The sequence below is a fragment of the Buceros rhinoceros genome, unplaced genomic scaffold, assembly GCF_000710305.1.
Source record: "Buceros rhinoceros silvestris isolate BGI_N320 unplaced genomic scaffold, ASM71030v1 scaffold295, whole genome shotgun sequence".
Taxonomy (NCBI): domain Eukaryota; kingdom Metazoa; phylum Chordata; class Aves; order Bucerotiformes; family Bucerotidae; genus Buceros; species Buceros rhinoceros.
The window spans coordinates 1-16,424 of record NW_010412069.1 but is presented as its reverse complement, the minus strand read 5'-3'; the positions used below and the strand labels follow the sequence as shown (position 1 = coordinate 16,424).

General features: G+C 41.8%; 1 protein-coding gene across 1 annotated transcript in view; it reads right to left on the bottom strand.

The window, feature by feature from the left end:
* The window catches only part of LOC104493515 (chromosome unknown open reading frame, human C20orf194), a gene marked incomplete at its 5' end in the record, with an annotated part of 43,661 nt that extends 27,336 nt beyond the window's left edge, over positions 1-16,325 (bottom strand). The window contains 12 exons of the mRNA XM_010136212.1: positions 4,722-4,809; positions 5,602-5,652; positions 6,374-6,444; positions 6,928-7,039; positions 7,722-7,767; positions 8,212-8,256; positions 8,568-8,644; positions 9,047-9,134; positions 12,378-12,414; positions 13,382-13,463; positions 15,076-15,211; positions 16,270-16,325. Of these exons, the coding sequence (XP_010134514.1) occupies positions 4,722-4,809; positions 5,602-5,652; positions 6,374-6,444; positions 6,928-7,039; positions 7,722-7,767; positions 8,212-8,256; positions 8,568-8,644; positions 9,047-9,134; positions 12,378-12,414; positions 13,382-13,463; positions 15,076-15,211; positions 16,270-16,325 (889 nt within the window). The remainder of the gene's footprint in view (positions 1-4,721; positions 4,810-5,601; positions 5,653-6,373; positions 6,445-6,927; positions 7,040-7,721; positions 7,768-8,211; positions 8,257-8,567; positions 8,645-9,046; positions 9,135-12,377; positions 12,415-13,381; positions 13,464-15,075; positions 15,212-16,269) is intronic.
* Between the last annotated feature and the right edge of the window lie 99 nt (positions 16,326-16,424).

Sequence of the window (16,424 nt, the reverse complement as noted above, 5' to 3'; positions counted from 1 at the left end):
GGAATCATGACCATGATTGCATTTGACTTCACCTTATTGTAAATATTCTGTGGCATTTTAAAGGAAAAACAAATTCCATTGCGTTAAATTGCAAACTTCCAGAAATGTAAAACTGACAAAACAAGAACTTAAGAAAAAACTTACATGCAAAAAACCAAAAAATTCAAATTTTGTAACAAGTTGGTCACATTTTCAGTGAAATGTCAATACATGAGCACAGACCATGCAGGCAGTTAAAAAAGAAAAAAAATGTAAAAGGACAGTTTTCCTTTCACTTCCTGACTAAGATAAAGTTTAAAATAAAAAAGCCCTTCACCTGCAGATCTCCATTTTCTTTGTGTACAGAGAAAACTGTTCCTGGGCCAGCAGTTTCTCTGGAAGCTATCAACCTACCGACAGCCAACAGAGACACGACACTCCTGCTGCCTCTCCTTTTCTTGCCGTCTCACAGGCACTTTGGTTCCTAACAAACCTGCATGACCAGGGAAACAGCTACAAAAATGAGAAACAGGACAGAGTCTAGTTGGAGGCCTGTAGCTCGTGGTGTTCCCCAGGGGTCAGGACTGGGTCCAGTCCTATTCAACATCTTCATCAATGACCCGGACAGAGGTTCCCCTCAACCAGTTTGCTGGTGGTACCAAACTGGGAGCAGTGGCTGACACACCGTCAGGGTGTGCTGCCATTCAGTGAGACGTGGACAGGCTGGACAGTCGGGCAGAGAGAAACCCGACTGAGTTCAACAAGGACAAGAGTAGGGTCCTGCCCCTGGGGAGGAACAAACCCCTGTACCAGAACAGGACAGGGATGACCTGCTGGGAAGCAGCTCTGCGGAGAAGGACCTGGCAGTGCTGGTGGACAAGTTCACCATGAGCCATCAACAGGTCCTCATGGCCAAGGAGGCAAAGGTCTGCTGAGGTGCATGAAGAAGAGTGTGACCAGCAGGTTGAGGGAGGTTCTCCTCCCCCTTTTACTCTGCCCTGGGGAAGCCACATCCGGAATCCTGGGTCCAGTGCTGGGCTCCCCAGTTCCAGAGAGACAAGATGCTACTGGAGAGAGTCCTGCAGAGGCTGCGAGGATGAGGAGGGGCTGGAGCATCTCTGTGCTGAGGAAAGGCTGAGAGCCCTGGGGCTGTTCAGCTGGAGAAGAGCAGCCTGAGAGGGGACCTCCTCAGTGTGATCAACAGCTAAAGGGGGGTCAGGAGGATGGGCCAGACTCTGCCCAGTGGTGCCCAGTGACAGGACAAGGGGCAATAGGCACAAACTGGAACCCAGGAAATTCCACCTGAGCAGGAGAAACTTGTTTGGTGTGAGGGTGAGGGAGCCCTGGCCCAGGCTGCCCAGAGAGGTTGTGGAGCCTCTTGCTCTGGAGAGACCCCAAACCCACCCTGCTCTGGTGACCCTGCTCTAGCAGGGGGTTGGACTAGATGATCCCCAGTGGTCCCTTCCAACCCCCACCAGTCTGGGGTTCTGCGAAAAGGCTGGATGGTATAATGGATGAAACCCAACATTCCATTAAAGCGCTAGAAACTGACATCAGCAAAACACTAATTTCCACAGTCATAAGGAAGCCATGAACAAATGACTAAGCAGGGGCTGCCAGCTGGACCTCTGCTACCAGTGCTGGACCACACACTAAAAGCGGGTTTCACATCCCATACAGGGAAGCATGTGAATCAGCAAAACGGAAAGGTTAAATATTTTCTTTAAAAAAAAAAATGGCATTACCCAGAGTTACATTTCAAAAAAAGGCAAAGTCAAGCAGCAAGGTAAAACACACAGCTAAAGATGCCTGCAAATGTAGCTCATCCTATCAAACGATGCTCAATAGATTAATATGTTTTACTCTTGAAATGGCCATTTAGAATAAGATCTTCAAACCTGTACAGTATCAAGGCTCTGTTTGAATAAAAAAGAGCTTCCTACAAAATCAAATCATCGTACGTAGAGATGCGATTTCAGCAGTTACTTCAGAAAATATATCATCGGCTCTGCTAACTGTGGACGTAACAGGTTTAGACCAAAGCTTCTAGGTAACACACAAATTGCACTGGAGAAACAGCTACTATTAAATTGGGAAACACTAAGATCATCAGTTCAAGGTCCGACTTCAGAGCAAGTAGAATGGAGACAAAACCACACAGAATTCCATAGATGTGGAGGTTTAAGAGTTTACACCTATGAGATGTTCATTGCTGATGCTTCCAGTGCTCACAAAATCCAAAGGTGCACCACAGATATGGTGGTGCCCATTGAGTTGTCAAGGAAGAAAAATGCAAAATACAATACTTGAAGGACATTTCTGTCCAATCTCATGAAGTATTGCACTTCACACTGAGTGTGTCAACAGGGAAACAAGGGAACTCAGAGATGTTGATTCTTTTGTCACATAAGCAAGCCAAAGAGTATTAATTAACCCAAACAAAAACAGAATCACAGAATCACTTTGGTTGGAAAAGACTTAAGATCATCAAGTCCAACCACTCCCCCAGCACTGCCAGGGCACCACTAACCCCTGGCCCTCAGCACCACCTCCACACGGCTGGTGAAGCCCTCCAGGGAGGGGACTCCACCACTGCCCTGGGCAGCCTGCGACAGCCCTGCACAACCCCAACGGGCAAGAAATTGTTCCACAGAGACAACCTCAACCTCCCCTGGCGCAACTTGAGGCTCTTCCCTTTCATTGTGACACTAATTCCTGGGGAGAATAGACCGATCCCCACCTTGCTCCAACCTGCTGTCAGGGAGTTGTTGAGAGCGAGGAGGTCTCCCCTGAGCCTCCTTTTCTCCACACTAAAATCTCTTCCTGTAATGCAGGATTCAGTGAATTGTATCAAGAACAACTTGAAGCACTACTTGTATCTTTTCCACAAGTGATTAATCATGGAAGAGAGTTTAATTGGCAAGACTAATTGACTCAGTTAAGTTCATCCTACAAAACTGCGTTACACAGCAGGTGTATTAACATACAAAAGAAAAGGTTTGACAGTCTGAACTTTTTTGATGCATTTGAGTCATTAACGTATACATTATCCCAGTCAGACACAAGTGACAGAGAGAGGAAGACGACTGCCTGTGTGACAGCTCTTCTTCCACCTCATCTTGCCAGGCTACATAGCTGCAACCTCAGCAGAGCCCAAAAGAGAACACAGCAAACCATCTTGCAGTGTACGTGAAAAGGAACGAGATCAAGTTCATTTTCACTCAACACCTCGGAAACCATCTCGCTCGTTGAAGTGTTACACAATAGTCCTTATACCACCTACTTGTAGCTCTCCATCCCAGGAGTTATTAAAATACGTAACTTCACAAATCTCCCAAAAAAAGAGAAAAAATAAGTTGCTCCACTGGGGCACACACAGTGTTTTCACAAAGCCAAAAAACCTCCATGAATTCACTGTCCTCTCATTGTTTACGGAGTGAATATGTGCCTACAGCCCTGTCCTGCAAAATCGCTAAATACATTATTCTGCATTAACCTTCTTTCTTTAAAATCTGCTCAATTAGAGCAAAAGCAATTTCTGTGATGTGAAGGCTGCTGTTTAATTGCCTTGTACATCATTATTTATCATCAACACCACATTGTGTCATTATGAAAACAATAAAGCTCAAGATTTTCCTCCGAAGATCATTGGCTTATACGAAGCACTTTGAAGTCAGAGATTAGTTATTTTCTGTTGTACCTCAGCCTTGTGGCAACCAAACCTTCTCTGGACAGCGGAATATTAAAATGTTACTCCTTAAAAAGTGTCTATTGGTTCACAGCAAAGCAAGGCGTGTGAACGGTTGGACTCGATGATCTTAAAGGTCTCTTCCAACCAGACGACTTTGTGATTGCAAGGCTGTGGTGTGAGGGAAAGCCCTCCTGAAGTGTCTTTATTTGCATTACTGGGATACTCATGTTATTTAAGTTCTTGAAGGAAAAGGCACCAAAAAAGGAGGGATGATCTAAGACTTTGCTGGGAATCTCATGGCAGAAAGCAGGAATTTGATCGAATCTGAGAAGGACCCAGATGGAGCAGCTTTCGGTAACATGGTGAGCATCTGTGCTAAGAAACACTGAAGCTGTTGAGTGAAAACAACAATGCGAAAAAACTGCAACAGCTTGTCAGCTCCAGGAAGAGACTACGGTAGGAGCAAAGAACTGTAAGGCTGTAAGTAAATTTAGAAGCAAATCATTCCAATCCCCTCCTACATCACAGGCAGAGCATCACACTGCCCCAAAGATACATATTTGTCTTCAGTTCTTGAGCTGGGAGCATGTGGCATCCTGTCATACTGTAATGCCCGATCTTTCCAACTTAGTGTTCATATCAATACAGAAAAGGCAAAAAACACACGGCACATCATCAATTAAGGATAGAGGCAGCCAGTTAGGGCATGTTTTTGAACATTAACTATGGAAAAAAGTCATCTCCGAGGTCTGTGAAGCCTCGGTGCCAACCATGTAGGAGTCCCACATGTCTCAAAAGCAAGCCTCTAGCTCCAGCAAGAACCCTTCTTCTAGGACTAGGACTCTCAAGCAGAGGTTAGGGACAAAGAAGTACGAGAAGGACTTTAACAGGACAGAGTTACAAAGGCAAATGGGAAGAAAACTTAAAGACGATGATATAGGTAGGCTCCCAGATGTGGGATCCCAGAAACCAGTTTGTTTAACACAAAAAATAATGAAACCAAGAGAAAAAATGGAACAACTCTATAAGCAATTAAAACTTCACATCTCACCTTCTGTAGGCATGGCCTGTGGACTGCTAGAACAGATATATGCTCCATCACCTCCAGCAAGTAAAGTGCCCAGAAAAGATTTGTCTTCCTGAGGAGGAAAAGCAAACAGTAGTATCACAAACCAGATCAGGGACTCTAATCCAGGCAAGAATCTTTTGTTTCAAGATAAAATATTTATTTTTTTTAAATAGCATCTGTCAGAACTCTTAAAAAGAGTTTTGAGTTGCAGAGGAACTAGTGACAGACATGTCAAGAGAGTAATTGTTAAAAGCACTTCCCCCCATTTGGGTTTTGCCAGCAGCTATTAAGTTACAAGTCATTGTCACAACCACAAGGCACCACTTTGTTTTTAGCTTGTCAGTCTGCTGGACTAAAGTATATTACAGGAAAATAAATCTATTTATAATGAAGATTCCTGGTGACCACAAATTAAACCACAAATGGGAAACTCATGTGGTTTAAGATGTTCCCAGATCCCAAATTCTTTGCTTTTTCATAGCGCTTGAAGTGTTTTCCTTTAGCACGCTAATGAAGTTAAAAGAAAGTTGCACTAGAATGGTGCTGAGTTCTAGGGTTTTGGTTTTTTTTTTTTGAAACACACAAGCAGCATAGGTAAGCCTTAGTGAGATTTCCATGAAATCGCTGCTTTATTAGAACTCTTTTTGCTCTTGGGTTTTGCCGTTCTTTGAAATAAAGAAACCCTCAGTGTACCTTCTTTGTAGGTCAAAGTTTGAAACAGACAGGGTAGAACAGGCCAGTCTTTCAGAGACGAGGAGTAACACACACAGCAGAAGGCGGTTTTCTTAGCAGCTGAGATTTTTTTGAATATGGGCTCTTGAAAGTGTCACTTCTATAGTTTAACAAAAGTGTTTACTTTTACCTTCAATATATGCTGTGCCTTTTCCGACAGTTTCACATCACTGTCTTCAACCTGTAGCAAGAAACAGTTTCCATCTGTATTGTTAGTACCTGAAGCAAGTCTAACCTTAAATAAAAAGCATTAAAGATGATTTGAGGCAATCAAGAACCTCAGGGACCACAAACAGACAAAATACTGAGACCAGGGTCCTTCAAAGACAATTTTGTCCTCTTCCATACTATGTTGCCATGGGACTGAAATAGTGCCTTGAAACACAGTCAAAGGGGATACTTCCCATTAAATTGCTAAAACAGTATTTATAGACACAAAGCAGCGTAGCCCGTTCAGTCTTATTTTTCATTACCGTCCATTTAAGAAGTGTGCATTGCCAAAGGGCACAGCGTCGTCCAGCTTCCTAACGTTCACTGGGATTATACCTCTAACACGGTCTGGAAGCAGACCTTTCTCTCTCTTCGGGCAGGCATTTAAGTGATCTAAAGTGCCCCAGAACTAAGAGTTTTTTCAAAAGTCCCACTGAAAAAACACAGCTAAAAAGATGAAGCGCTAAAAATGAAATAATTTAAACTTATTTATGAATGGAACCATCAGCCTGCTTCTACTTACTAGTTTTACGCTTCATATGCAAATTCAAAAATCAGAATGGTATTACTATACCAGTACACTGTTTCAGTGCCCAAATTCCATATTTTTCTCACACATCCATGCTTTTAGAACAAGCTTTCACTTGTGAATCTTATAGAAAAGAATCTCCAGGAAGTTTCTGTGTACTAACCAGCCACGAAGCGTATCTTGGGATAGCCGCAGTCAGTATGATGTGGCTGGTTTCTGAATGAATGCTGCCATCTGCAGGGAAGCAAATGGAAAGCAAAATAGTACATCAGCATCCAGATACTTCACACCGTTCAGCAAGTTACTTTTATGACTTGAAATTTCTTTAGGAACATCTCCCTATTATTGGGAGGAGTTATTGACGTATAAGCGAAGCTTTCACAGCAGACCAGCCCCCAGTTGACCTGTGTGGTAACACAGAGCTGCTACAGGACACCAAAGGAAACCTGCTTTTAGTCTGGTCTTCATATACAGCTTCTTCCTTCACTCTCCTCCCCACCACAAATGTTCCAACTCCCATGGTTAAAACCCCACACCCTGTCTGGACACAAGAGCGCCCAGATATTCTTCAGACCACCTCAGTAACTCCCTATCTTGTAATTGACCCAAAGGCTTAAAACCATCAGGGTAATAACACCCATGGGAAGCCCTTTTGCTCTTCCACCACACCAGAGCTAACAGCATGACAGCGCTGGTGTTTGAATTTAGAATAGTTACCTTTCTCTTTGACGTGTATCTGTGATGTCAGAAAGGACTCTGAAAAAACGACAGATCCCAAGCACCCTCTTCCTGTGAGCAGGTCTGGAATGTCAAATACTATCATGGAGGCCTACAGCGATCAAATGGTTGGGCAAAAAGGAAGAGAAAGCAGAACTTGAAACATTTCAATTGAAGAAACAAGATCCAAATGTTTCGAACCTTGTAAAACACTGCTTCTGTATCGTGGCGTAAAGTCTGAGATCTTAACTCTATGTTACACAAAACCACAGAATTGCTTTGGTTAGAAAAGACCTTTAAACTCAAAAAGTCCAACTGTTCCCCCAGCACTGCGAGGTCCCCACTGACCCCTGGCCCTCAGCACCACCTCCACACGGCTGCTCAACCCCTCCAGGGATGGGGACTCCACCACTGCCCTGGGCAGCCTGTTCCAATGGTTCACAACCCTCTCTGTAAGGAAATTTTTCCTAATGTCTGAACTCAACACCTCCTGGACAACTTGAGGCCATTTCCAGCCAGTTCCTCTTGTTCTATCACTTCTTCCTGGGGAGAAAAGACTGACCCCCACCTCACTACAACCTGTTTTCAGGGAGTTGTGTTAATAGTTTATTCCAAACTCCACTGCCTGACTTCATGTTAAAATTCAATCTTACCTCAGTTCCAGCATCTGAAATCTCTCTCATCTCTCCCCTTACATTCGTATTCACTTAGATAAAAACCTCAGCACACCAAATTAAAAAAAGCCACTTGAGCTCTATTTTCTCATAAAATGTCTAATTGGAATATTTACTTACTGTTTTAATCAAACTCCGGCTATCCTCATTATCTAGTGGAGTAATTCTAGAACAATAATGATAACAAGATATTTAAAGGTTAGATTGTTTTGAAGGACTTCAGAGCAACCAAAAAACCTATTTCATTTCAAAATAAACTCTTATTTGTGGAGGCTGATTCAGTCAATTAGTGTGGGAATTTAAAAAGCACAGGCTTGTGATATCAACAAAGTTAAAAGAACAGTTTTAAAAGGAACCTCCTAATGGGCTCATGCTGCTTCTACTCATTAGCAGTTAAGAAAAATTGGTCTGGCCAGTTGGTTTTGATTTTTAAAATGTTTTTAAGATTCCACAGAATTATGGATATGAAATCACGAAACTCTCTCACACACAAAAGCATCTCGTATGAATAATCAAATGCAAGGTTTTCACCAATGTTCCAAGAAAAGAAAAACAGACTTACTACTGTATTAAAGACCCTAATTAAAAACAAGAAGCGTAAGATACAGACCTTCCGTGATTATTCACTGCCTGAATTTGAAAAGCCATTTTGGAGCTGTAAAACAGAAAATGTACCAGTGAAAAATGTGTTTCATACTTCTTCTACATGTAAAAAATGAGCAATAATAGATTTAAGGCGCAATAACTGCTGAAGAGATTAAGAAGGCAAGAAGAGAGAGATGGTGTAATTACAATGATTTTCTAAGTCTGAATGCACCAGGAAGTGGTGGAATTTGGAATTCATGCAAGTTCTATTTAAAATTAAAATTAATATTTTTCCATTTAAAAGTGATGTTTCTTTTTCCGCTTAAAGCGGCTAGAACATTGACACAATACACCAAACAATAAGTACTTGGAAATACGTACCATAACGCAGCTTTAAATTGTGTTAAATGAAGGGTGTCTAACGCAGACACGAGCATCTGCTCTGCTACCTCCTTTGCCTGAAAAAAAGGAGAATAAATGGAAATGGAGAATAAAATATCTTCTCCCTTACTCCCAAACGCCAGAAACTACAAGATAAACAAGAGTCCAAACACTAAGCAATAACACACTGATGCACCAGGCTAAACTCGGTTCTTTCAGAGATCTGATTTTCCTTACTGTAACGTTAGGAAAATTCATGAAAGATGAAAAACCAATCGTGGATGGATAAACTCAGATATACTCTGGAACGTCTCTTTTTAAAACAGAGAGACTGGTTGGAGGCCACAGTATTAACATCATTCCCGTTAGGCAGTTGACTGAAACATTTATTTTCTTTATAATTTTGGTTTGCACGTAAGCTCATATCGCAAATAATCCAAATCAACAATGACAGCGTACGGAATCAGGACTTCATTTACCTTGGATTCAGTGGAAGTTTTAGCATAGCACTCAATGCCAGCAAGCACAGCCTCTACAACAGCAGTATATATTTGCGACAACAGCGTACTGAAGAGAAATACAAACACAACATTTACTAGACAGACAGAGTTTTCATCCTCCTCACTCTGAAGGAGCAGTTTCTCCTCTCATAACACAACTCCCTTATGTGGAAGGGGTCCTTGTTCAAATAAGAGTAGAAATAGCTTTATACTGGTTTTAAAAATAAATAAGAGCAAGGAATTGCTCAAATGACAGAATACCTTGTGGAAAAACACCTCTTGGCACAAACATATTCCTGCTCCCATCGGTCAAGAAAAAAGAAAATAAGTTTTATTATTGCCTTTCATGCAGTTGTGCTGAGGATCACACCCTAAATATTCCAACAAGAACAGAACGCTGAAGCCACTTCAGAGACTAAGTTGTTCGGGAGCATGTCAAGCAAAAAAAGGTCCCAAACCAAACCAGCCACCCCACATTTTGAGCACATCTACACAGCAGCTGAGTCAATTCCCTTCTTAGAAAGGAACTGAAGAGAGTTGTACAGGAACACACGTAGCCTAGGTGAAGCCAGAAGCGACTTACGGCTACTGACATATTTATAGCTCCAGAATTACTGAAAAACAACCCGCTGCGCCCAGCTAAGAAACACCAGCCTCTGTTTTCCAGCTAAATCAGAACAAAAAGATAAACAGATCGACAAAACAGTCCTACTGCCCCCAACTAGCTCCTCCCGTTACTCCTCTGCGACTGCTAGATGCTGAGGGAGGGAAGAGGGGGCAGGAAAGAGAAGGCTACAGCACTTCAGCCATAAGCAAAGCATTCCTGAAGGGTGGGGAAAAGCATCTGAAGCTCCCAAACATGGCCCAAGGTGGAGGAACCTCAAAACGCACCAATGCTTGTCTTCCAACTTCATCCCCAACGGCAGTGATTTTAAATTCGATTTTAAATTTGAGCCTTCTTAATACTTTTTGAGGTTTCCTCTATGTAATTTCGTGTACTAACACAAGCACTTATTCTCTGTTTTCAACATGCGCTTCTGCAGGAAATGCATGTAATTCCCTCTAACTCTGTAACCATTCCTGTTTTCACTCCAATTCACAATATATTTGCAAAACAACACCTCGCAATGGGCTGAGCTTTATGTTCATATGCTATAGTTACCTCACACTTGTTCCTGGTTTAAAATTTGGACCCAAATAATGCAAAACAAAAAATTACATTTTCTTTAAAAAAACAAGAAAGTTTACTCCGGGGATATTCAATTTACACAGTCAGTTCATGCCCTCCAGCTGATGTGTGCTCTAGGTTGCAGTTCTGCTTGCTAAATACAGCCAAATTTGGACTGAGTAGTGCTTATGAAATATTTTTCCAGTTCTTATTGTGTCAGAAAACGTTGACAATACAAGAACCAGTTACAGGACTCAACTGTAAACTAATTCCAAAATCATGAGATAAGGTTTGCCAGAGCAGCTTATTTTGCTGCTGCTGTTGAAACTGGATGGCAGAATCACAGAATTATTTTGGTTAGAAAAGACCTTTAAGCTCATTGAGTCCACCCGTTCCCCCAGCACTGCCAGGTCCCCACTGACCCCTGGCCCTCAGCACCACCTCCACACGGCTGATCAACCCCTCCAGGGATGGGGACTCCACCACTGCCCTGGGCAGACTGGGACAGTCCTGCACAACCCCAATGGGCAAGAAATTGTTCCTCGGGGACAACCTCGACCTCCCCGGTACAATTTGAGGCTGTTCCCTCTCGTCCTGTTGCTTGTTCCTGGGGAGAAAACAACAACCTTCACCTTGCTCCAACCTCCTGTCAGGGAGTTGTGGAGAGCCAGAAGGTCTCCCCTGAACCTCCTTTTCTCCAGACTAAACCCCACCCCCAAGGACCCTCAGCCACTCCTCAGGGCACTTGTGCTCCATTCTCTGCATCAGCTCCGTTGCCCTTCTCTGGACAAATTCCAGCACCTCAATGTCCTTCTTGTAGTGAGGGGCCAAAACTGAACCCAGGATTTGAGGTGCAGCCTCCTCAGCGCCCCCAGTACAAGGGGCCGATCCCTGCCCTGGTCCTGCTGGGCACACTAGTGCTGGCACAAGCGGGTTCATTTGATTCAATACAGGGACACTTCCAAGAAAAATATGTTCTCATTAAAGAATACTGCTTCTACCAACTGCTTTGCTCATAACTTCTCTAGATGTCTCAGAACTATATTTAGTACAAAGTCTTTTAGAAGCAGGACAAGAAATACTCTCTCTGTTTAAGCAGAACTTACATGTAAGTAAAGTTACCTGTCAAAGTTAACTTTACTATAAAAAAAATGAAAAATCTGCTGTTCAGTCTAGTAACTTCGCTTTCATGTCTTGGAGAACCACATCACAATTACCAGAAGTCAACAGTACTTTGCATGAAAGGTCACCATTACCTGCTCCCTCTGACACAGCATTAACGTCTTGCTAACCTGGCAAACTGCAGAAGCAAGAACAGGCTCCTAGAGCCGTCCTAACTAGCAAGGAGGACAAAAATCTCTAAGGAAAGGTCTGCTTTATCAAGACCGAGAGTAGTACCAAAGCAGATTAACTACCACATTCTTAAAGCTTGACAGGTTTCTACAACATGCAGAGAAGTGGACATCAACACGGATAAACAAAGTCTAATTTAGTGAAGGTCAAAATGTGCAGAAGCTTTGGAGCTTATTAACAAAAAAAAAAAAAAAAAAAAAAACAACACGGATAAACTTCTCATTTCCTGGAAAAACAAGTCATCCCTCTCAAGCTTGCTAAAAAAAAAAAAAAAAAAAAAAAATCAATCAGGCATTAACTTTTAGCTGTCCTTTAACACAGTAAATTTCTTTGCACGTTTTGAGTGTTCCCTGTCGGCATTTTCACTAACCATTATAAACCTTAGATGTTGCTTAGATTAACAAAACTAGTCTGAATACTTTTACTTCTATCTGTGGAACACGCTCCCATTCAATTATAGATGCTTTCCCCCTCAGTGTACATGAAGTACATTTTAAAGCCATTTGAAGCATTAAGATAAAAAAAGTTTTATTGAAATTTAAGCAAAATGTACTAGTATTTCCTTTCATGCTTTGTGGGGCAGCAGAAGGGGTGTCACACTATCAATCCCTAGTTTGCTTGCTGAAAACCTCAATGAGCTATTTGCCTTTCAAACCCTCTCACATTTGAGTTATTCCAAATAAAAATGTAGCTCTGCAAATGCCAACAGCTGCTGCTGACCAAAAGCAGTTTCAACCTACTGGCATGAGGTAGAAAGGGTTAAGGAATAATCAAAAGTTGTCAGCTTACACTTGTTCAGCTTGCTTGTGCATCTCATTGTCATTTCCTGTATTCAAAACAAAAGTGTTCAATTTAAGCACTTTCAGAAGTGTTTACTTATCTTATAGGACATTTACCCAGTATTTTGGGTGACTGCAGTTTGTTTGCAAAACACGAGCAAAGCAAAGGGTAACTTGTATCCATATGGCCAAGGCTAAGATCTGCGTCCCTAAAAACAGCCGTGTTGGGTCAGGACGAAGATCCTACCTCCTAAAGTGGCCGCTCCTGGATGCCCAGGAAAAACCACAACTGGAGCAAACATATGCTGGAATTCCTTCCATCTTACAAGCCTCCAAGCATCTTCTCTTCAGATACTTTCTAAGCTGGATATGGTTTCAAGATACATAGAAACCCTGAGGACACTGACTATCCGTGGACTCATGCAGCCATTTAAAATGAGTAAGAAAAGTGTTTTGAAAAAGTTCACGTGGCTTTTTGCATTAGGGAAGACAGCTATTTTAACACGCAGCATTGGGCCCAAACTAGAAGGATAAAAGTCAAAGGATTTTCTCTATCATTTTAAAAAATCCTCAGTTATTTTGTCAAACACAAAGGGGAAAAAAAAAAGAAAGAAAAGCAGATGACGACCACTTTGAATTACTCTATTTTTGGGGACTGTTTTTCTATCAATCTACACAGAACAGGGAACATTCATCTAGTACCTGTCTAAGGGCTGCACACTCAGGTGCTCTCTACCTTCACCCCACATCCTGGTGCAAACGCAAATATCCTTCCTGACCTTCGAATCATTCTTTGCCAGTATCTGATAGATTTTTCATACAGAGAGGTAGGAGGTGCCATGGAACAACTGTCTGCTATCATTTCATGTGCTGACCACAGAACTACTTAGATCTACCACTCCATGGCCTAACGCTCATAAAGGAATTAACGCCATCTTTTAATCGCTGCAAATTTTAAATAATGAAAGATAATAACTGCCTTAAATAACTGCTTGGTATTTTTAATGTACTTACCCAAGAAAGGAATGTGAGTGGTTCCGAAAAAATAGGTCCTTGAACAAGCCAGAGGTCCCTTTGGCGACACACACTGCACTACCTAGTTGTCAGTATTAACGAGATACAAAAAGAACTTAGTAAAAAAAAAAATTGGTGTGATAACTAGCAATAAGCCACGTGCCCCTTCTAACCACTGACATACTACAGGAAGTGTACGACACAGACTTGACTGGATTGTAAAAGAGCAACTTACGGTTTCAAAGGTCTATTTCACTTCTCACTTGACCTGAATGGTTGAAAGACTTTGGAAAGGAGATGAGCTCTGACTTCCGTAAGCGTTAAGCATGTGCTTTCAACTTCCTACGTCAACTGCTCTTTTCATGGAGAGGAAAGTGTGTCAGGTCCCCACAACTATGCTTGCACTTGGTCTTATTTACTATTTTCACGACACCCTATTAAAACAGTAACACCTGTACCTGTAAATAAACCACCTTTTAAAGAACAACGTCAGATTCTGAGGACAGCAGATGGAGCAAGTACATCACTATGAAGTTGTACTTGCATTTTGAAAGATAGCAAATGGTCTTAATGGGAATGTTAAGAAGGGGAGGAAAAATAAATCGGGAGTGTTTTTACAGAAACAGGGTTAGACAGAGCAGCAAATGGAGGATGAGATTTCACCAGGAGGCTAAACCAACCCTTTCTCAGGTTTTTGACACAGGCAGTGTGTCCAGCACACCCACGTCCATCCATCCCTACGGCAATTTATGCATGAAATGTTGTCACAACAGGATCATAAACTCACTCCCTCAATCATGCGTTCACTCCACGATGACCTGTACTCAACCACATCCACCTCCTCAGCAGCACAGACTCTGGACTCGCACAACCAATGGACACTCCCAGAGCCCGTGGAAACTGGCTGCCAGGGAGGACCCCACAACGCAATCTGCACGCTACCTCTCCTCCTTCGCTGCGAGATCCCTTCTTGATGCACCCAGCCCAGCCAGCCAGAGGATCTGAATTCCCTGGGGTCGCTTCCCCAGTTACGTCCCCGGCGCGGCAGTGCAACAAGCCATTGACCTCATCACATGTTTTAAAACTAAGCTTTTACTTGAAAACGGAAACAAGTTAATCTCACAAGTTGACCTTAACATTCTTGGAGCACCAGAAAGATTTGCAGTTCCATGAACTGGTCAGTTGCTGAAGCATACACTGAAATTTCATCATATGCATCATGCGTCTATTCACAAAGTCAAAAAAAGGGACTTTCCATTTCTTCTTAAGAAAAGACTAAACAATTCAGATTAAAATAAAGCCTGTGTGTCAGAGTGAGGTACATCACGTGTTACCATCAGGGCGATTTTCACTTTATAGCTAGGACAAGCATCCTTGTGTTTCCCTCTGCCCTGCCCCACACACTGCCCAGTGTTTAAAAAGTCGCCTTTTTACAGGGGAAAAAAGTATTTCAATTCATTCAGCGGTCCCTGATTAAACATCTGGTCTCATTGGACTTGGGAAGAGAAAGAAAAAAGGAATTTTGCTCCTTAAACTGACTGATTGTTCAGATAATGTATGTTTTCATTTGTTAAGAAGAACTGGGTATTTAACTCAGGGAAATAAGCATTTCAAGAGCACAAAAAATAAATCAAACAAAGAAAAAGAAAATATACACTGCCTCAAAGTACCAGGTAACTACTTGGAAGCCTTACCATATGCTTTGCAGTGCTTCCCCCAAGGCCAGTGTTTCGAACAAGGTGTCCCTCTGAGGGAAAATTGAAGTTACCAGAGTTCAGGTTTTCCTTAGTTGAGTGGCTACCGAAGAGGACAAAGGGCTGCCGGCTCGGGCTATGGAGAAGAGAGAGCATCACCACCGACACACTGGCAGAAAGCTTACAAATAACAAACACAATCAAAGCTTTTGAGTCTGCTGGACCAACTATTGCATTTCTCACTAAAAGAAGGACAAAAAAAAGAAATTTACTACAGCTGCTGAAAGCTTCCCATTGAAAAGAAAATAAACTACTAGAATTCACAAGACTATAATTTTCCTCATATACCAGAACGTATCTCAAGGCATTTCCCCAATGCTATTAAGAAGGGGGGTTTCTCCTCTTTTTTTTTTTTTTAAAAGTAAATCTCTAACTAGATTAAAATTTACCATCTTGGAAAAAAACCCTGAAATTACTGTATTGGAATTAAATGAAACTATTTTGATTTTAGTGCTGGCTTTGGGCCCAAGACTCAACTGGAAAGGTCACGGATTTTCATTTCATTACTTAAATGCAACATAGGATGTGGAACACAACAAAGGACATTGAACTCCACTGCTTAATTCCAAATAAAGAAGCATCTCCAGAGACATCCAAGTAGCTCAGCCTTTATTTAGCTCAAAACACTTGGTTTTGCAACACAAGACACCAACCATTCTATGCTGAAATAAAATAAAGTTGACCTGTGCTGCCCAGCTTGTACTGGCAAAGATTTGGGGTTTTAACTGCCCTCCTTTCAGTGTTGGTCTTATGAATGCTGTGACTCACAAAAGTCTACTCAAACTCCGTATTTTCATTGTTTTTAAGTATCATCAATAAGACCAACATTTCCAAACATAGCTGTCCTGGGTCTTAAGCCATGAGTTTCTTTAGATATCTGACCATGAAGAAATAGATCCTATTAGAATACACAAGGTAGGTGATTTCAGACATACTGACATTATGTTTAACTACAGCATGAAAAAAAATTCAGCTTATGCTTCTCAAAAAGTACCTTTAAACATTTTTTTTTTAAAATTTATAAAGATAAATGTGATCTACTCAGATGGTCCCAAGCATTATGGCATCAGACATATGGAAATACCATCTCATCTCAAATGACACCACAATTTCATAGGGAATATTGAGTAATACCTGTTATCTGTTATATGGCTTGAGATCATTCCGTGACTGAAATAACTTCTGAAAGGCTGAGAAGAATTGAAAAAAACAAAACCAAAAAAATTATTAACATGTAAAAAAACAGGAAGTATGCTATATCACAGAATCACAGAGTGGTTTGGGCTGGA